This window comes from Puma concolor, chromosome A1, assembly GCF_028749965.1.
Source record: "Puma concolor isolate L17-30 chromosome A1, mPumCon1.1.hap2, whole genome shotgun sequence".
In the NCBI taxonomy this organism is placed as follows: domain Eukaryota; kingdom Metazoa; phylum Chordata; class Mammalia; order Carnivora; family Felidae; genus Puma; species Puma concolor.
In genome coordinates, this window is record NC_141667.1 from 78,378,180 (window position 1) to 78,399,810 (window position 21,631).

General features: G+C 38.0%; 1 protein-coding gene and 1 long non-coding RNA gene across 4 annotated transcripts in view; one reads left to right on the forward strand and one right to left on the reverse strand.

Moving 5' to 3' along the window:
* LOC147584247 (uncharacterized) overlaps positions 1-11,074 on the reverse strand; it is a 312,889-nt gene extending 301,815 nt beyond the window's left edge. Inside the window, exon 1 of one of the 3 annotated variants that reach the window (XR_015245307.1) lies at positions 10,731-11,072. This is a non-coding gene — a long non-coding RNA (uncharacterized LOC147584247). Of the gene's footprint in view, positions 1-10,730 lie in introns of all 3 variants that reach the window. The other 2 variants (XR_015245316.1, XR_015245297.1) reach the window with 2 other exon arrangements.
* The window catches only part of ST8SIA4 (ST8 alpha-N-acetyl-neuraminide alpha-2,8-sialyltransferase 4), a 100,993-nt gene continuing 87,914 nt past the window's right edge, over positions 8,553-21,631 (forward strand). Inside the window, exons 1-2 of the mRNA XM_025923667.2 lie at positions 8,553-8,990; positions 15,571-15,702. Of these exons, the coding sequence (XP_025779452.1) occupies positions 8,878-8,990; positions 15,571-15,702 (245 nt within the window). The 5' untranslated portion in view covers positions 8,553-8,877. The remainder of the gene's footprint in view (positions 8,991-15,570; positions 15,703-21,631) is intronic.

The following is a 21,631-nucleotide window of genomic DNA, read 5'->3' on the forward strand; positions in this document are numbered from 1 at the left end:
TAAAGTAAGATGATAATAGTAATAAATGGCTTTCAAAGTCTCCTGTGGGCTTCTGGTTCCCTCTTTAACCCCTTACCTATAGGTTGGGAATAAGTGTACCATGAAATTAAGTGAGTAGTTGAATTTACTCATTTGAAGCGTGTTTTTACATGTGAGCTACCATTTGTCATCAGAGAACCCATGATATAAGGCTAGTTCTGAGGCTTCCTATGGGTAAATTCATCTTCAGAGGGATTTCAACATCCATGGATAAGAATCACCAACTTCCCAAACACCTCTGCTCACCTCAACAGACATATGACAAGTGTCTATAATACCAAGGACACACATTCAAAATCTTCATGGGTTCTAGGTTAGTCCCGAAAGGAATTCTACACACCAGAAATGTTATTTAAAAAAATGTATAATAATCCATTCACCCCTGAGAATTCCCTACAAGTTCACTTCTCTGTCAAAAAAATTATAAGTGAATGAATCCAATCTACTTTCTTCATATCTCCATCTAACACATGCAGTCAAAGGTAGTTTTGCATTCAGGTCATACAAGAGGTGTAAAATGAGGTACAGGTCAGATGTGAATTAGACTCATTATTATTTCTTTATTCCCACAGGCTCCCTCCAATAAATATGTATTGATTCATTCTCCCAGAACAACTTTTTCCTGCTGACAGAGTAGGCAGGCATCCGTAGACTCAGCAATCAAAATTTTAGCTCATAAAGGCTTTGTTTATCAAAATTATCAATATTTCAATCCATTAAACAGGTAAATCATAAAATGTGTATCCTTTAACAGAATTATTTACTTGAAGTATTACAAATTCAAATATATGTAGGGACCAAGTAGATAAATGAATAAAAAATTCTGGAATAAAATAAATTAAAGGGAGAGATGAAACTACCTAACTCTACTTAATTGTTAGTACCAGAGTAGGTGAGTTTGGTATTAAAAGGTTTTATGGTATTTTTGAAAAAAAATTTAAAATATTGGTGACTCGCTGTGTGTGTGTGTGTGTATTTTATTTTTTTTAAAAAAATTAAGTTTATTTATTTATTTTGAGAAAGAGAGAGAAAGTAAAAGCTGGGAAGGGCCAAAGAAAGAGGGAGAGAGAGAGAATCCCAAGCAGGCTCTACTCTGACAGCACAGAGCCCGACACAGGGCTCAAACCCACAAACCGTGAGATGATGATCTGAGCCAAGACCAAGAGTCAGATGCTTAACCAACTGAGCCACCCAGGAGCCCTTGTGTGTGTTTAATTTTAATCCATTTTGCAAGAAAACAAACGTCTTCTGTGGGCTTTACCAGTTAATAATGCTTACCAGTTTACCAGTTAACAATGACCTCAATAGTATTTTTCTTTAGAATCTTCAAATAATAAACATTAATGAATCATTTAAAATGACTGCTTCACAAATTTCAATTTACATAGGACTGTTCCATGTTATAATTATGTACACTGAAACAATATTTTCCAGAGATACTCATTGTATACTATTATAACTATAAAAGCAATTACAGAGATGTGTGTGTATGTGTGTGTATGTGTATATATACACATATACTAATAATTTTTCAACCTTAAACAATTTATACTGCTTTTTCTCCTTTGCTTTTATTATGGTGAATTTAAAATTATATAAAAGGAAGGTGAGTTGCATTCAAGAAGAACTAAGTGGGTAATTGCACTGGGAAATATAAGAAAAGAAAGATAAGACAGGAGGAAGAAATTCTATCTAAATCAGATACAAGAGAGGCATTTAGAAAGTTCACAAAAATAAGAAATTATAACCTTAAACAACAAACTCTCTAAATAGCAACATAGAAAATTATCTAGTAAGTGATCACTATTCAATGGAAAAGCAGTTTGGGGTAGTATTTAGCCTGATAGTTACTCTCTTCTTACCATTCAGTTCCTCCCCTCACCACTGGGAAGAACACACAAAAAAATATTGCCATGGTATCATGTAGATCAACAAAGATTTCCCAAAACATGTGTAGGATAGTGTGTCTGTTTATTTTGACATTTCATGGGTCTGTGCAATACAAAAAAGTAGCAAGAGCTAGTATTATAGAACTAAAGGGGTTAAGAGTCTATAAACAATTAAAATGTTGGTTGTGAGCAAGTGAAATACCCATTCCAAACTGGGGTATATTTGACTAGTAGCAGTTAAAAGATGTTTTACAAAACATTGCAAATGAATATTATAAATTAAAGAATATTTGACTAATAGTACTTAAGAATTGTATCTTCTAAGGACATTCACATTTAAATAGAGATCAAGTACTAAATGCAAAGGATAATAAAGTACCATGGGTTAGATAATGGGGAAGAACTGAGAATGGTTATGATGGGATTTATCCTGTTCCAGAAATTATACTAGATTCAAAATTGTATCTTGCATTTAAAGTCAAGGTCACCCTTCTGTTGTAAGCTTATTATATTTGATTATTAAGGATGAAAACAAAAGTAACAGAAGGCTGATGAATATACATATACAAAAAAAATCTGTGTAGCTTTTATGGATATTTACATAGGCAAAATAAATTAATTTAGAATAATTCTTTAAACTAGATATCATTCCCCCCCCAAATAAAAGAGATTGGGCTGTCTAGTGGCGAAAAGCTGACTTTTCTCATTAATACGCTTCTTGCTTTTCCTGATCATTGATTTATAAGTAAAAGGCTTTATATGAACAATTCTTAGTGTATTTTAAGATCATTAACAAGAACTTCAACCAGCCCATCTGTGACGATTTTATGTACCAACTTGATTAGGCCATGGTACCCATGGTACTCGTTTTTTGGTCAAAAACTGGTCTAGATCTTTTATGTTACCATGAATGAAGGTGTTTTTGTTTGTTTGTTTATTTGTTTGTTTTTTAGCAACATTTAAATCAGTATAAGTAAAGCAGATTATCCTCCATAATATGGGTGGTCTTCATCCAATAAACTGAAGGCTTTAAGAAAAAACAGACTGAGTTTCCCCAAGCAAAAAGGATGTCTGCCTTCACGTGTCTTCAAACTTTAGCTGCAGCATCAACTCTTCCCTCTTCCCAAGTCTCAAGACTACCAGCTTACTCTATAGATTTGGGAATTGCCAGCCTCCACCATCACATGATCAATTCCTTAAAATAATCTCTTTCTCCCAGTATAGACACACGTGTTATTGGTTCTGTTTCTCTGGAGATTATTGACTAATCCACCAATATTGCCATTATTAAAATGTCATGGGTTCTAATAGCAAGAAATAATTGGAATTTGAGATGAAACAAACAAACATTCAGAAATATGTCAAATTCTGAATCAAAGAGTGAAAAAAGAAATGAACCAAGGAAGAAGTAAATAAATGAAGAGATAATCCATGTTCACAGAAAGGAAGAATCCATGTTCACAGAAAGGAAGACTCAATATTGTCAAGATGTCAATTCTTCCCAACTTGCTCTCCAGATTCGATCCAATTCCAATCAAAATCCTGGCAAGTTAGTTTGAGGATATTGACAGAGTGATTCTAAAATTTATTTGGAGAGAGAAAAGACTCACAGTATTAGAGGACAACAAAGACAGAGGATTGACATTTTGAGACTTCAAAACTTATTATATAGCTACAATAATCAAGACAATGTGAAACTGGTGAAAGTATAGACTAATAGATCAGTGCAACAGATAGAGTGCTCAGAAATAGACACATGCAAGTATAGTCAACTGATCTTTGAGAAAGGAGCAAAGATACCACAGTGCAGAAAAGATGGTCTTTTCAGCAAAGAGTGCTGAAACAACTAGACATCCACATGCAAAAAAAAAAAAAAAAATCTAGACATATACCCTACACTCTTCACAAAACTTGACTCAGAAGTTAACAGGCCTAAAATAAAATGGTAAACTATAAAATTCCAGAGGATAAAACATGAAAAAATCTAGATGACCTTGAGTCTGATGAAGACTTTTTAGATCAATGTAGGAAATCATCGATAAAATGGACTTAATAAAAATTTAAAATTTCCTCTCTATGAAAGACACTGTTGAGATAATGAGAAACAAGCCATGAAGTGGAAGAAAATATTTGCAAAAAAATATGTGATAAAGGACAGTTATCCAAAATATACAAAGAACTTTTAAATTAAGCAGTAAGAACAACCCAATTTTAAAATGGACAAAAGATCTGAACAGACATCTCACCAAAGAATATATACAGATGGCAAATGGACATATGAAAAGATGTTTCACATCATACCTCATCAAGAAAATACAAATTAAAACAATAATGAGATACCACTATATACCTATTAGGATGCCCCAAATCCAAAAAAAAAAAAAAAAACAAAAAAAACAAAAAAACAAACAAACAAAAAAAAAAACAGACAAACAAAAAACCTGAAAATACTAAATGCTGGCAAAGATGTTGAGCAACACAAAAACACAAACTCTCATTCCTTGCTGGTGGGATGGAAGATAGTACAGCCACTTGGAAGACAATTCAGCACTAAGAACAAGTTTCTTATAAAGTGAACCATAGTCTTACCATCTATCTTATCAGCAACTGTACTCTTTGGTATTTACCCAAACTGCACATGGATGTTTATAGCAACTTTATTCATGATTTCACAAACTTGGAAACAACCGACATGTCCTCCAGCAGGTATTTAAGTAAATAAACTGTGATATACCCAAACAATGGAATTTTACTGTTAAAAAACAAAAACAAAAACAAAAACAAAAAAACCTTTCAAGCCATGAAAAAAATATGAAGGAATCTTTAAAGAATATCATTAAGTGAATGAAACCAATATGAAAGGGCTTTCTGTATAATTCCAACTATATGACTTGTAGAAAAGGCAAAACTATGTACACAGTAAAAATCAGTGGTTGCCTGGGGCTGGGGGAGCAGGCATGAATAGCCAGGGCACAGAGGATCTCTAGGGCAGTGAAAACTGTATGATACTATAATGGTGGATACAGGTCATTATACATAATACATCGGTAAAAGCCCGTGGAACGTACAAGACCAAGAGTGAACTCTAATGTAAACTATGGAGTCTGGATGACAATGATGTCAGTGTAGTTTCATTGATTTTAACAAATGTACTGCTCTGGTGTGGGACGTTAATAGTGGAGGAAGTTGTGCATATTTGGAGGGGAGGGCATATGAGAAGTCTCTGTACTTTCTGGTCAACAGTGTTGTAAACCTAAAACTACTCTAAAAAATATCTGATTGAAGCATGCCATAGGCTATTATACTATGATACTGCATGTATTTACCCATTTCTTTCCAGCTAAAGCAGAGGGCACAGCCAGCAATTAAAACATGATTCACATTAAGTTAAAGGATAAAGTAGCATTTTAAAACCAGCTGCCATTACTTGCATTATTTATTCATCAGGTGCTGTGTAATTGCAGAATTGTGCTGAATAAAGACAAATGTGTTCTCTTCATTGAAGAACTTACAGTCCAAAGATAGAAGGGAAATTTAGAAACATCTTTAATGTCTCAGGATCATCAAATGGGGCATGCTAATGGAAGGAGTTGAGTCCAAAAGACTCTTATGTGGATAAGACTTCTTACTCAATATTTATGTTTATGGTTCTTGTACCTAATAGCATATTGAGAAGAATCAGACTATCCTCAGTTTGGCCTAAGTGTTGGCCTATGTGTTTTTTTTTTTTAACCTGGTAAATTGTTATGGATGTATATTTCATAAATCTAATCATATTAAACAAATGACACTAAATTACACTCTAAAACCAAAATTGTTCAACTATGGGAAAGAGGAATCTCTTGAGTGTCACTAAAACTATTATCAGTCATTCAGAAGTGTTCACCTCAATATAAAAGGTGTTATGCTTAATGAATACAGAAATAGCAGCATTATACAACTGGAGAGTTCTTTTTTTTTCCTCCTCTCAATGTTTACATTTTCTTATGTGTTCCAGTAACTAGTTCTTTGTGTTCTTTTGTTTCACTCTCGGTGGGTTTACTTTGTTTTGTTTGGGCCAAACGAACAGTTTCCCCTAATTTAACTTGAGGCATAACACATAAATTAAACCCACTTTCCTCTTGAAGATATTCTTGTTGCAACTTCCCTATTAGAGAAGACAGTTTGATAATATGAAGCTATAGAATATTACGATCACAATAAAACCTTATGTCACTATTCTCCTTTCCCACTCCGTGTTCTAACAGTACTGAACTACTTCAAAGTTCCCCAAAGTACTGGCATTTTATTCTCTGAAGTGCACAAAATCTTGCTTTGTTTGCAGTGTTGTATCCTCCCTCTGCCTGGCTTGCCCTGGTAGATGTGCAAACCCCACTTTATGTGTGCCCTCTTCCAGGAAGCTCACTTTCCTTGCTCCCAACAACTCCATCCAGTCCCAACCACTCCATCTGCTGCTCCCCTGCAGCTTACCCAGATAGGAGATACTTAAAATGCTGGCATTAGTCCATGGTGCCACATGGCAACTTAATTCTTTTACAATCTGACCTCCTCTGAGTGAATGAATTCCCTCCCTCCTTAGATGCTATATTCTATTCAACTGTGTCCCCACGTCCTCACAGATTTCCTGGACCATATTAATTGATCCAAAATATGTTGGACAAATTTTATTAAGTGATGCATATTACTCCATTCCCATCAGCAAGAGTTTTGAGTCCAAAACATATTTGTTTACTGTTTAGAAACCAAATGTTAACCTAAAGAACTTAATTAATTTAACCTATAGAATCCTAACCATGCACTGCCCACTCCCTCTCTGCCCCAATTCCCTTTTAACTTAAATAAGAAGCTGTTTTATTCTTGCAGTTTCTGCTAGTTGAGAAGTCAGTGTGATAGAGATGCTAGCGGGATTTGCCTAGACATCAATAAACTCCAAAGGCTCCCGGCGGGCCACTTGTAGTGTCAATAAAGACTCATAATTACTTGCTCCTTTGAGCATTTTAGACCCAACCCCTTAGTTCACTCTGCTGCGAATAAGAGGCTTGAGAACCGAGGGGCTCTTAACTTCTTAAACTTTAGGCGAAGAATGGCAAACATTGGCAGGTACCTCAGAATTTTAAGCAAAGGTGCTGGCTGCTATAGTTGTTATTTTAAGCTGCTAGGGGACTAGTAACTCAGAACTCCCCTTCTTGCTCAGCTCCCCCCAAGGACTGGTGGTGGGCCTCACCATTTCCGGGCTGGGGGAGGTATAAGCCCCAGGGGCCAAGAGTGGAAGGCAGCTGGAGCCACTGCACAACCCTAAGGAACAAGTGATTCAATTGAGAGAGGCCGTGGGGTGGGGAGAGGAGAAAGCGGAGAACTTGGAACCTTTTCTTACAGATGGGGTAAATCCTGGCTTCCGGGCAAGATCTCACACTAGGGGTGCCTCCCGACCCATCCATCCCACTAGCCATGAGGCAAAACCAAACCAAGGCATGGATATAACTAGACCAGCAAGCTTCTCTCTCTTGGTGAGGGCGAGGCCAAAGAACAGTGAAGGAAGTACTCAGACTCACGGTTAACTAGGACTCCAAAGTGCCCCTTCCACACAATACAACAGAAGTAAGGAAAACAGTAGGAGGGAGGAGAGAGTGTAAATCAGAGGCTAAACACACATCACTGAAATTTTTGAGGAAGAACGTGCCCTTCCTTCTTTCCTTTCTTCCTATCCTCCTACTTTTCCCCCTTCTTTCTCCTATGTCTGGGTGTACTTGCATTTAAAGGATGTCCTTGGTGGCTGCTTTTTCGCAAAATTCTGTTTCTCCGCAGTGAAGTTTAAGGCGGATTGGAGTTTCCTTGACTCCTGCGTGAGGAGTTTCCAAATGGCAGTGAAAAAGCGTCACATAAATATCCATAAAGCGCTTAATGACACCTCTGTCATCTGTTTCCTTCAAGATCCTAAATCGGGGTGGTCATCCACCACCCACCCTGAGTGGGCGATCGGCTAATTGGTTCGTGTGTGTATGGGTACTTTCCAGATCGAGCTGTGCACCGAATACTAAACGTCCTCCTCCTCCTTCCCCCTCCCTTCCTCGATTCACTCTTCTCGGGAGGGCGTGTGTATGCGCGTTCGCGTGTGTGGGTCCGCGTGTGTATGTTTAGGAAAGGCTCTTGGATGAAGCTACCCCCTTGCAACCCATTCCCCCCCGCCCTGCTCAGGACGAAGCATCTCTCAAGCAAGATGCGTCTCTAATCTGTCCCCGGCTGAGGTGTCCTCTCCCCGCTGATAAGGACAGACTATCTCTGCGCTCGTCCAGGGAGCTGATACGTAGGTTTCCCAGGAGGGCGACCCGACTTCCTTCTGGCACGCTGCGTTCTCCCCGGGTTGTGTGACTTGCTGTTGCTTGCGTGCGCGGGTGTGTGTGTGTGTGTGTGTGTGTGTGTGTGTGTGTGTGTGTGTGTGCGCGCGCGTACACGGCTGTGAGCTTGTGAGCTTCCTCTCCCGGCACTGTGCAGGCAGCGCCGGCGACGTTACTCTCCAAGCCGCCGACAGCAACGCGAGGCAACCGCAGCCTCCGCCCCCTCAGTCTGGTGATTGGCTGGTTTTGCTCATCATTTCCCTGCTAGGAAAAGGGAAGGGCCAGTGACGCCCCCGAACCCAGCTGCAGAAGCGGCCGCCACCTCCGATGCACAAGGTGTCTCATCTGAGAAGAAACCTGAGCCCCAGGGAGGAGGCGCGGAGCGACCGGGGCAGGGCTGGCGCGAACCAGGAGGCAGAGCGCTGGGCAGCGCTCAAGGACCAGCGGGAGCTCGGCCGCGGAGGACCCTTGCGACCCGCTCCTGAGATCCCGGCTCCACACTCTCCTCGAATTTTACAGATTTCCCCCGGCGACTGTATCTCCCCAAAACGGAGCCTTTATCCCAAGAGAAGGTGAGGGAGCTGGGGCAACCAGGACTTTCCCGGGCACCCAAGATGCGCTCCATTAGGAAGAGGTGGACGATCTGCACGATAAGTCTGCTCCTGATCTTTTATAAGACAAAAGAAATAGCAAGAACTGAGGAGCACCAGGAGACGCAACTCATCGGGTAAATGCAAAGCTTCATTTCAGGATATAATAATAATAATAATAATAATAATAATAATAATGATAATAAAGTCAAGCCATAAATGAAATGTGAATATAGACGGGAGAGTGAGGGTTGGGAGAGTGTGTGTGTTCATAATGAGCTTTTGTGCGTTTAGTCTCATGAATTAAATAACAAAGGCTGTTGTTGAGGTGTGTGTGCTTCTCCCCGGCGTGCTCTCAGTAGGAGTTCAACTTGCCCTGTGTGGTGATGGTGGCAGTTGTGTTCGCGCCGGGGCTCGCACGCCCAAGGAGAAGTCACTGCAGAAGTGTCAACAAAGAACGTGTGCCTTTGTCCTTTCAATCCCTGGTCAGAACTCAGGAGAGGTGTCTTTATTTCCCATGTGGCTGTCCTTCTTTTTCTGCCCATCACTCTAAGGAGATACTGGAGAGAGCCTGGCTTCCTCAAAGACTGAAGTTAAAGCCCAGAAAGCAGGAGACACGCTGATTCTTTACTCTTCTTTTCGTTGGGTAGATCTGTGTATCGTTTGAATTAGAAACTCCAGTACAACCAAGAATTCTTCCCTATTTGCTCTTCTGTGGCAAAACGCATGGGCGTCATGGTTACAGTTTTAGCAACTGGGTACTGTAGATTCTCACAGACTATATTTCTGCTATTTCTTTAGTTTGTCTAAATGAGTTCAGAAGCTTCCCCCACCCCAGTAAGTTCTCTAAATATCACACTTCCTTCCTCCCTTCCCCTGGCTTCTGTTTCTTTGAAGTTTACCCAGGAGGTGGCTGCAACTTTGTGTTGCTTACATATCTTGGAAGCGTTTTCTGAGGATGTGAACCTGGTTGTCAACTCTGTTCAAAGTCCTGTTTCGGAAATCCTCCCTTATCCGGAGGCGTCCGCTATCGGAAACTCCACGCTGGCAGAGATGCCAGCCTGATTTTTATGTTCCCTGACAGTTATTAAAACGAAGATAGAGTCTTTGCGTGTGTGTGTGGGTGTGTGTGTGTGTGTGTGTGTGTGGACTGCTAAAAGGTGCACGCACGCGCGCGCGCACACACACACACACACACACAAACTTCATGCACTCCGTTTAATATTCCTGCTCCTCCCTAAGTAATGAGTGTTTAAGTGAGCAAGATGCAGGCTTATACTTACAGAAAGAATCTTCTGTTCGATCGGAAACTAAGATAGCAGAAGTACAGTCGAAAGGGACTGGAAGGGAATGAGAAAGCTGACGGGCTGGATGGTCGTTATGCATCACAAATCTGTAAAAGGTCTATTCTGGGGAAGAGAAGAAAAGCCGAACTATATGAGGTCGTTTACATAGGGAGTGGGTGGGTTGAAAACGCCGCCTAGCTCAATTGTCAGGAAAGCAGGACTTTGGGCGGGGACGTGGGCATCTCGGGCAGACTTGTGCTTCCCAGGCAGACAAAGGGGTCTTAGGGAAGGTGATAAACGGCGCGCGGGGGAGAGGTGGAGAGGCGGAGGCTGGGCGTGGGGGGGGTCGAGGCTCTTTGTTCCCTTCCGGGCTGGTGGGCTCCGAACAGACGCGTGAGCCCAGACAAAGCCGCCAAGCCTCGCCAGGACTCTGAGGGTTCGGGCCCTCGGCTCGCTGACGAGCAGGAGGGGGGAGGACGCGTGAGGCGAGAAGAGGCGCCCCGTGCTGCCCAGGCGCCCTCTCCGGGCCTCCCTAAACCGCCGCCAGAATGGGGGAGCGCACCCCGAGTCCCTCCGAGGGAAATGACCGACCTGGGACACTCCACATTTCCCGGGCAGCATTCCTCCTTGGCCCTTTCCTGGGCGCCGCCGGCCAGCGGGCACCGCACAGGACGCCGACGAGGGGCAGGGGGCGCAGGTAAGGGCGCCGCGCTTGGGCTAGCCCGGCTGGGTTTCGCGGGCCCCCTCTTGGGGCGGAGCTGCGGTCGCTCCCCTGCTGCTCCGAGAAAGCGTGAGGCGAGCGCGTGAGTTAATCAAACAGGAAGCGAGGTACGCACCGGTATTCACTCCTCCTCCGCGAGAGCGGCAGCGGGGGTGCAAGAATGAGTGGGGAGGCAGGGGAAAGCCTTTAATGCAGGAAGCCGGTCTCCTCTTGGGGAAAAAAAATCACTTTTACGGCTCAGTCGGCAACCGGACTCCTCCTCCTTGATTAAAACCCGCAATTACGGCGGTGCGGGGGCAGGGCTGAGAGGCGGGCGCCGGCGCCGCGCCTGCACTCGTGCCCTGCAGCGTCCCGGCCGCAGCGGCCGCTGCCCTGACGCCCTAGAGTTGGCGCTGCCGGGAGAATGCGGGCACAGCCAGTCCCGCTGAGCGCTCTTGCCCTTCTCCGTCAAGATGAAACGTTCGGTGGAAAAGCTTGTGATACCTAGCTCATGATTTCGTTTTAACTTCCCAACAGTGCTTCTAGTGGAGGAGTTGACTCACCCAACGATCTAATGATCTCTGTGACTCTATTTCTAACCTAAGCCACTTACAGGGTCTATTTTTAAGATGAGTGAACTAGAGTGGAGATTTAGCCCAGAGCCCCGACTGATATTCAAAAGTCAGGTTAACGGGCAGTCTGCCCTTTGGGAGGCACTGCGTGACTTTGAGAGTGGGCAGTACATTCAATTAAGGGCCTTTCGTAATCCTTGTACCTTAGGGAACCACCCCTCACCACCAAGAAAACACCCTCGTATTTAGCTTCCCTGCTACCATTTGCAATAGGCAGACCTTTTCTTTATTACACGCCCCCCTCTCTTACCTGGAGGTCCCATCTGGAGTCAGCGCAGCGTTGTTCTTACATACAATATTGAGCGGTCATTCCATGCAGAAGGAAAGAGAACACCAGCACAACTTTCCTGCCTACCATCCACATTCTCATATCCCCAGAGAAATACTAGAAGCATGGATTTTATAAGGAATTCTTTGAGAATAGGTCAAGTAATTATTGGAAATTTAACCTTTCATGCAAACAAAACATATCAATTGCCTGGTATGATGACTAGTTAGTAAAGTTTAACTCAAAAGGCATGGGGCTATAAAGTGGTTTATTCTTGACGGACATTTTTTTTTTATGGGAAAAATGGCACTTACTTCACAATTGGCCCATGATTTCACTTGCTTTCTGTGATTTGGAGGTATATTTGGAAATGTGTTAACTTAAGGGTCCTACAGGTAAAAACATGTGGGTGTGCTCATTTAATAAGATAATGTATTTGAAAGAGTGGCATACACTTTAATATCATACAAATACTTGTTTTGATTGTGACTTCTTAAAATTTCCACATACTGTGTTCCTAGTTGACCGCAAATGACACTAACTTAATTTTCTTATCATCTAGAGATTTCCTTTTGGCCCATGTATGTTAGACTGTCTCACTAAATGATCACCCACCCATATTAATAATGAAACATGATAATATTGACAGTGGAAATAAGCATTCATAGAATATTACCATTGTCTGCAAAGTTGGTTCCAGTTAGTTCTAGGGTAGAACACACTAATAAATCTAGAAACCCAGAATCTGCACTTTACGTGTTTTATTTGGAATTCTACTAAAACCTTAAGCAGTAGGTAAGGTAGTACATCTCATCTTTATTTTTAGTTGTTTGATGCTTAGGGAATGAAAACACAAAATTGCCTGCTGTTTTTATTCAGGCTTACTTTTGTGTAAGTTCTTTTCTTTTGAATGACTTTTATAATTTTGTATTAAGGAGGAAATTTAACCTAATCTGTGGGGAGCACATTTACTCCAAAGCCAAGTTATGAGGACTTTTCAGTAGGGTTGAATGAAGGTCTTTTGGGACCTAATCTCAAAAAACAAAAAAAAAATTAATCATATTTGTCATATACTGCAGAGTTAATAGAATAAGTTGTAGTGATGCCTGGCAACTCATATTTTGAAGAGGAAAATATTTGTAAAAACTGGTGACATAACTAATGATCAGTTTCCGTTACTACTTTCATATAGACGATCTTGTAAGTAGGTTTTTCTTAGCTCAATATAAGCAGGAATACTTTATAATATCTGTTGCTTTATGCTGCATTATTTCCTTAATGTGTTTTGTGATTTTTCTCTTTAGAGGTATATGTTGAATCTTCCTGAACATAGCCCTATGCAAAAGATATTATCAGTGTGCTGTTTAGTAATCATGTTTGATCTGGAATGAAACACTAGTAGAGGGTAGCAACATCCTTCATGCCTTGCATTGAAGGAAAAGCCTTTTTAAGACAGAATACTACCAAGGTCACAAATGAAACATCCCTTGGGACCCATCTAACTTTGTACAAAGAGATTTGCTCCAGAGCCTCAGATTGCACTAAGCTTAGGCTTCTTACACAGAAATTCCATCGACCTCAAGAAGAAGTGGGACTGGTTGTACTATTTTCATTTAAAGTTCTTTCCAGGAATAAAGCTGAATTTTGGCTTATCACCAGTTCAATGAAAACTATTCAAAGAGCAGAGCAATGTGGTTGTATTTCATTAGTATAAAACTGATTTAAACTTTTAAATTACTTTTTTTTAATCCTACAGGTTCTGAAAAAGACTCCATACAACTAAGTACATCACAGCAATTATTTTGCCATGCAAAATGTACCTTTAGCTACATGTCAATGAAACAATCTTCCACAGATATTTAAAAATGCCTACCCATTTATATATTTTTACTTCTCCTATGAAGGTTTATCGGGGGTAAAAACAATTGTTATAATTATAGTAATCTCTGGTTAGAAAAAGATGATATTAACAAGCCAGTTAATGAGAGGAAGAGTGGCAAAAAATCCCTAGCCTTAAAAATGGTGAGAGTTTGTGCCCATATTCTTGAAGGTATACTTCCTAAAGTGTGAAGGTTAACTTCTGTATATATCCATATTCTCATTCAAATACAGTTATTATCGTTAAACATATAACATAAAAATTGACTTCTGGGCCTTTGAGTAGTAAATTGCACCCCATGTTTCCTAGCATCTTTTTAAAATTTTTTAAAGTTTATTTATTTATTTTGAGAGAGACAGAGAGCAAGAGGGGGAGGGGCAAAGATAGAGAATCCCAAGCAGCTCCACACCATCAGCACAGAGCCCAATGCGGACTTAATCCCATGAACTGTGAGATCATGACCTGAGCCAAAACCAACACTCAGATGCTTAACCAGCTAAGCCACCCAGTCACCCCTATTTCCTAGTATCTTAAATGACCTCTATAAAATGATTATTGTTAGCCATGAATAGGCATGCAAGTGCATCATTTTCATCAGCAGCATAATTTAAAATATTGATTTTTATAGAATTCTAAATTTCACAGGGAGTAGTTGCATGTGATACTTTGAGTTACTTCAGACTGGAACTACATGTTTAAAAAAGAATGCAAACCAAAATACCAAACTATAAGCCTCTAATTACAGAATTCATCTAACAGCTGTTACACAGGCAATGTTTCCATTGATAGTAGGAGAGGATTGCCTACTAATAAATACAGATTTAGACTTTTTGACTGAACAAATAATCGCCTTTTTAACTATATTTTTGAGATTTAAAAAAAAGTAAAAGGTAACATGTAAAGAAATGAATGCAGATACTGAAAGGGCTATACAATAAACAGGTAGCATTTTGTTTCTCTGAGTCTCAGTTTATAGCTAGCTATAAAGTGCCATGAAAATAGTCTTTTGAACAATAAACTGGTTCTGTTTTAACTGTTCTAATGACACAAATACTATCACGGGTATCTGTCACTATCAGCACTACCACCAGCACCTACCGTGCCACATTATGTACTTGCCTGACAATATTGACCGAAAGGGGTGGCACAGTTGTTTTGTGTGTGTGTGTACGTGTGTGTATAATGTAATAGAAAGTATCAGTAAAAATGGCTAGTGAATAAGTTTTCTTTCTCCTTATTATAATCCCTGTCTCCCTACCACCAACAATTATCAGGAAAGTGTCTCATTGTTGAGATGATTTGAGACTCAATGTAATTTTAGAAATTAGCACGCCAATAATGCTTTATAAATTACTTTCACATACAGACTCCCACTGTCACAAATTCATTGCATATTAGATAATGTTATTGCAGTTTTCAAGATCAAGCAAGGCCGCTGTGGTCTAGAAAGAGAATATTGTCCAAGGACATATAGGCTAGCAAGTGAAAGAATCACCAACATGTCCAGATCACCTGGTATTCCAAGGTCTTCTTACTCCAAAAAAAATTTCTTTCCATTGTGTCTATATGCCTTCTGTGGAAACAAAATTACAATCTTGAGAGTCACAATTATACAGATGCAGGAGAATTGGCCAAACTTCCTGTTTCTATTGTCTAAACACAACAGGGAGGGGTGACAGAGTTTGAAACAAATTTTTTTTTTCTTTAAACACCACAAAAGCCTTTATAGGAAAACTGTTTTTATTTCAAAAAGAATAAGTGTAAATGATTACCCTGATAAAGTCATATTCTCTTAATTCTTGTAGTACCATTCAGCAATGTCATATTTCTAACATGTAGAAAAAAGTTGTATCGACGATTTGTTACCAGTAATCTAAGTCAAATTATGTATTATGCTGCTTAGATAAAATGTTTCTTACTTTCACATAACTGGCATTTTTGTTTTGTTTCAGAGATGGTGAACTGTGTTTGAGTCGATCACTTGTCAATAGTTCTGATAAAATCATTCGAAAGGCTGGCTCTTCAATCTTCCAGCACTCTGTAGAAGGTTGGAAAATCAATTCCTCTTTGGTGCTGGAAATAAGGTGGGTTTCTTTAATAAGCCATAATAAATTTCACATCATGTTCTTGAATACATTGGGCTTGGCAAACTTATATTGAATGCTTGATTTATAGTTTAAGTATGAATACTTTAATAAAAGAGTGAACCAGCTCTACTTAATGTTGATCAATGAAGGATATGAAGCCATAAAACTGAAATCATTATGCAGTCAGAAATTTAAGGATGAATGTGTGAGTTTTGAATATACTGTCTCTATTCTAATGGAATAAAATATTCAACAGAATACTAATATTTAATAGGCTTTTCTTTTTTTTATTCTATTAGTCAGGGTGGACATATATTTTGAAACCTACCTTTAACTTCCTTATAAGTTTTTCCCTATCTTGTGTTTTTGCACACTGGATGAAAGGACAGCCTATTCAATTCCTATTTTGCTGACTATTATAAGTAAATTTGCTTTACTCTATGAATAGATATTTCTATGTGAGCCCCTGTAATAAGAGTCTCAATGATTATATCCTAAATTGGCGAAAGTCAGAAAGTACATTTTCTAGAGTACTGGTTTATTCTTTACTCTTTATTCTTTATAAGATTTTGGCATTTTACCTGAAACAAGCTCATGAAATCAATCTCAGTGCCTGCATATATTATATCTTATTTTCTTCTAGTATAATCCTATAACTAATAAGAAGTTTAGGGCCAGACCTTCCTAAGCATGGAGGAAGCAAGCAGATCATGTTTCTTTACAACTACATAGCTATATTGGTTGGTATGTTTAAATCAGAGCATTTCAGTAAATCAAACTTGTTTTAAAAGTTTCAAAGAAATATCCTTTACATGATAAAATAATTGCATTTTTATATTGGCAAAATGCTGATTATTCAATGATTGGATATTCCTGCACAGATTTTGTAAGACTAGGTTAGTGGTTAAGAGGATAAGCCATTGATCTGTTTGTTGGGTTTCTATCTACTTGCTTCTTGGATCATACTAACATATAATATAGATTATGACCAACTTGAAGGAAGAGTCTACTACACTCATCTGTAGAGTATGCATAACAATTCTTAAAATGAGTTGTAGCAAAGACACTACATGTTGAAATATACTTGGAAGATTGTCTGGAAATTTGTTTAAAAGATGGGTGCCAGGGAAATGTAGGATCATTAGACTACTTTGCTTGAAGCTTTGGAAGTATGAGGAGAGGGAAACAAATCAAATCACGGCAATATCAAATAGTGTATGCTTGGTTGCTTTTAGTTTAGGGGAAGTTTTGTATATTTGTGGGCAGAGAATAAGAATGAGGAGATGAGTAGAATCTGATGACAGTTTATAAATTGGTGTCTTCTGGGTAGAATATGGTCAGCAAGCAAGATTTATTTCAACTGTATAAATAAAAACCCTCAAAACCAATATTAAAATTAGCAGATTCCTTATAAAAGCACAGATTTTTGTATACTCTGGAGAAAAGGAAAATTTGGATGACTCTGGGCCTGTATTCCTCCTGAGAACTAGTTATCTGAGGCCGACTGTAGCCATGATCTCTGCAGTTCAACATTTTTACACCTGGGGTTCATTTCTTTATTGATACATATCTAGTATCGTCCTCACTATCTCACACCCCTATACACACATTTAAATTAAAAACCCTGAAAGAGATAATTATATGAGGAAAAAGCAACAGAATACGGGACTACATAGGGTCATAAATACAGGTGTGTTTTAGTTTAGAACAGAATAAGGATTACTACTTCTTGGAAGTAGATTGGGAAAACAGAAATATGGGTGATTTAAAAAGGAAATATTTAATCTATAGGTGTCTCAAAAAGAACTCTCAAACTGAAAGATTGGGCAAGAAGGGGGCCAATTAGGTAAGGATATACAGATCAAGTAAAGAAAAGTAGTGGAAGAAAGTAAAGTAAAATATGAAATTTTAATAGTTTAATGTATCTAAGTATGCTAAATAACATATCAGATAAGGTAAAGTCTAATAAGTAAATTCAATAAGTAATTAGCAATAGTTTAATTAATATATGTGGCCATGCCTTTCTAGTATCTATACAAAAATGAATACTATAGATCCCCATGAGGATACAGAGATACATTTTGCCATTTTTAAGATATTCAGACTAAGGGTATTAACCATAAATTGAGTGAAGAAATTCATTATTATAATTTTACAGTTTAATGAAGATTATGTTCATATCTTTGAAGGTGATTAATCTGTTTTCAGTTATAACAGATGATAATATGTATGAAATGTTAGTACTCTTTTCATATGATTCTCCGTAACAGATAAAGAAGTAAACAATAAAACATTAAGCAAATATTGAATAATACATACAAAGTTGTCACTTCCTTACAAGGAAATAATCTGTAAAACCATTATTGTACAACATGCAAACAGTTCATAAAAATTATAATTGCCTATAGTAGTAGTAACTAGTGAGTATTAATCAGTTTGACACCTGTAATAAAAAATTCAGACTATGAAAATGTCTGATTGTTAGCTGAGTTTTTGTTTTTCTTAAGTCGTACAAGAAACTAACCATAAACTATTTTGGATTATTAAATTTCTTTATTTCTTCCCTGCATGTATAACATTTATGAAGAACCATATTACTTGGTGTCTGTGAGTGGGTATGGACATATTTTACAAGTGTTTTTAAAATTCTACTTTGAAGTTTTGATTAGGATATTACAACTAATCATTTTTGATCTTACATGATTAAACCATGCTTACAAATCTTTCTAACTTTAAAAATCTCATTACATTTATAATGCTCTTGTGACATTCCCTATAAATTATTTATCTATTTGCATTAACATGTGAAGTAGTCACTAAAGATAAATTGTTTTTGCCTACATTAGTAGACATGATTTTCTTTCTTATTACTATTTTTTCCAGCCGTATATATATATACATATATATATATGTATATATATATATGTGTATATATATATGTATATATATATGTATATATATATATATATATATATTCTGCTAATTTCATAAGCACATCAAGAATTGATTTATATATGTTCATCAAACAACTGTACGTCTGGGGAGTTTTCTAAGAGAGATGGCTCCACCTTCATTGTACTTTGAAAATTCATCAATATTTAGAAGAGTTTATACATTCCACAGCTAATTTCACAATTAAAATAATTACTTTGGTTAAGGACTTGATTTCATTGGTAGTGTTTGTTCTTTGTTAGTGTAAGCCAAGAAATGATACATTTAGGATACATCAGGTGTTTGTGAGTAAATCCATAAACATTGTACTGAGAGATTATTTGATCGTGTCCGACACTGATGACTTGACCTTTTTTTACATCTTTGGGTTGTTTGTTTTTCCCCTCATTTTTCATAGGTTAAATAGAAACCTAAAGAATTACAATACCAAATGTGGACATATAGAGAGGTACAAGGTCAGCAACTTATCGGGAAAGATTAAAAACATCATGATTAGTTTGAAATAATATTTTCAACTCAGCATTGTCATGCATCAAAGTTTTTAAAAAGGTCAAGCTTGCAGGTTAACTAAACATAATTGCACATTTATATATGCTTACCTATCAAAAATAATTCACTGTTGCATGCATTCATTTACTTTAGAGCAAAGTCCACATAAAATTCTTCTACATACTTTGTTCAGTAATTAACCAGAGGAGCGCATTTTGGGTCACACAGCTTGTTTGTTGCTCAAACTTCAAAGCTAGTTCTGTCCAACTGGTACCAGATCTTTTATTATGAAAACAATTTTGGGGGGGGGGGCTCTATTTTCATACTAAAAATGTAGTCTTTATGGAATACACATAGTGGAGGGTTCTTTTGCTCCAAAATAATAAAATATATTATTCATCCATATTGCTAAATGCTGTGCCAAATAATCAAATGATCATCTGAGGTGTAAATTAAGCTAAAAAAATGCTTTTCTTCAAGCATTTTGAGACAATTTTGCCTGGCTGTGGAGGATTTTTCTTTGATGCTAGAATATCTTTCTGTATCAGTTGGGACCCTAAGCTCAGAAGTCCTATAACAAACTAATTATGTTCTTTCAGTGCTTTGACAAACATTGCCTTGTGAAAATAATCTTTGAGACAAAAATTTGTGTGTTCTCTCTGCATTTTTGTAGGCATAATGAAACACTTGGCATTTCTTAAATCTTTTAATTTTTTTAATAAACCACATTAGTAACAATTGATTCAATTCAGTGATTTTTGGTTAAAGTCAAAAGTTTACAAAAACTGATTCTTTTTATAACCTAATTTGCTTCTCAACTTGTGATGCGTTCCAGCTGTAAGATTTGTCTTAACAATACTCTCTGATGGAGTCAACAGTGTCATTTAGATTAAATTTTAGTTGCCACAGCACGTATGCTTGTTGTTGACAAGAAACCTACAGAAAAGAAAGAGTGGCACCTGGTGATAGGTTAGCTATATTTAACATTACACAAGTGAAAACAATGTTTAGTAAATTAACTCTCTGGAACTCTGCAGCTGCTATTTCAAGTGATGTGTGTTGTTGAAAGGGAAGTTCTAGTTGAAAATTCAGTTGAAAAGTTTCTGTATAGAATCTATTCCTGTCAGTTTAACAGTCTCAACCAGCCTTTCAGTTTAACCCAGGATTGCCTAACAAAACATAATCTTTATGACTAAGATTTTTAGTCTCACTGAAAGCGAAACATATTTTCAGACTCCTTCAGTTATCTTTATCATCAAAACAGTTACTGAATTTAGGTTTTTGCTTCAAAAGTTACATTATGGCCACAAAACGACAGTTGAAGACCTGTCAGGAATCTTTTCTGTTGTTGTTCTTTTCAGTCACACACAGAAAACATGACCCCTTGCTTTAAGTATCTGGTAATAACTTGACCACATATTAAGAAAAAGTATTAGGAATAATTTGTCTCTCTCATGCTGAAATCATTCTGTTGAATCTGCTGTTTTCATGCATGTCAATTATCTGAGCAAAAGCATGTATGTTCTTGGTGATAAAGTGTTGTTTCAGTTCAGCATAAGAATTTTTCATGTTTCCAATGGCATTTAGTTAATTATACTTAGGCATTAGTTTTTTTTTTTCTTTTTCTTCAGAGATTTACAGTCTGAATAACAACTAGATTTAGCAAATCTACAGAACTTTTTATAGTCCATTACATCTATAATCTAAAAAAAAAAAAAATGCCTATACCTTGCTACGGAGAAAAACATAACCTTTCCGTACTGTTTGCAAAAAAAAAAAAAAAAAAAAAAAAAAAAGAAGAAGTTATTAAGCATTGAAGTCACAATATTATTCACTCATAATAATTATTTTCATTTTTTCTTGGATCCTACACCAGGAGTCTGAGCTAAAATAATGTTCCATGCATAGATGTAAGCCCTAAAATAGAAAAGTTTAGTTCAATATTAGAAAAAGGACATACTGCAGACATTCAAGGTTTCCTTTCCCCCTTTTTCCAGTTTAAAAAAAGCAAATAAGGACACCTGGGTGGCTCAGTCGTTTACCTCCCACTCTTGATTTCGGGTTGGTTCATGATCTCACAGTTAGTGAGTTCGATCCCCACATTGGGCTCTGTGCTGTTAGCACGGAGCCTGCTTGGGATTCTGTCTTCCCTCTCTCTCTCTGTGCCTTGTGTGCATGCTCTGTCTCTTTCTTTCAAAATAAATAAGTAAACATCGGGCGCCTGGGTAAATCAGTCTGTTAAGTGTTGTACTTTGGCTCCGATTGTACTTTGGCTCAGGTCACATCTCGCAATTAATGGTTTTCAGCCTCCGCGTCAGGGTCTGTACTGACAGCACAGAGCCTGCTTCAGATTCTCTCTCTGCCCCTCACTTCCTCCCTCTCCCTCTCTCTCTCTCAAAAATAAATAAACATTAAGAAAAAGAAAATATATAAATAAACATTAAAAAAATAAAATGAATTAAAAGACAAATACTATACTAACAAA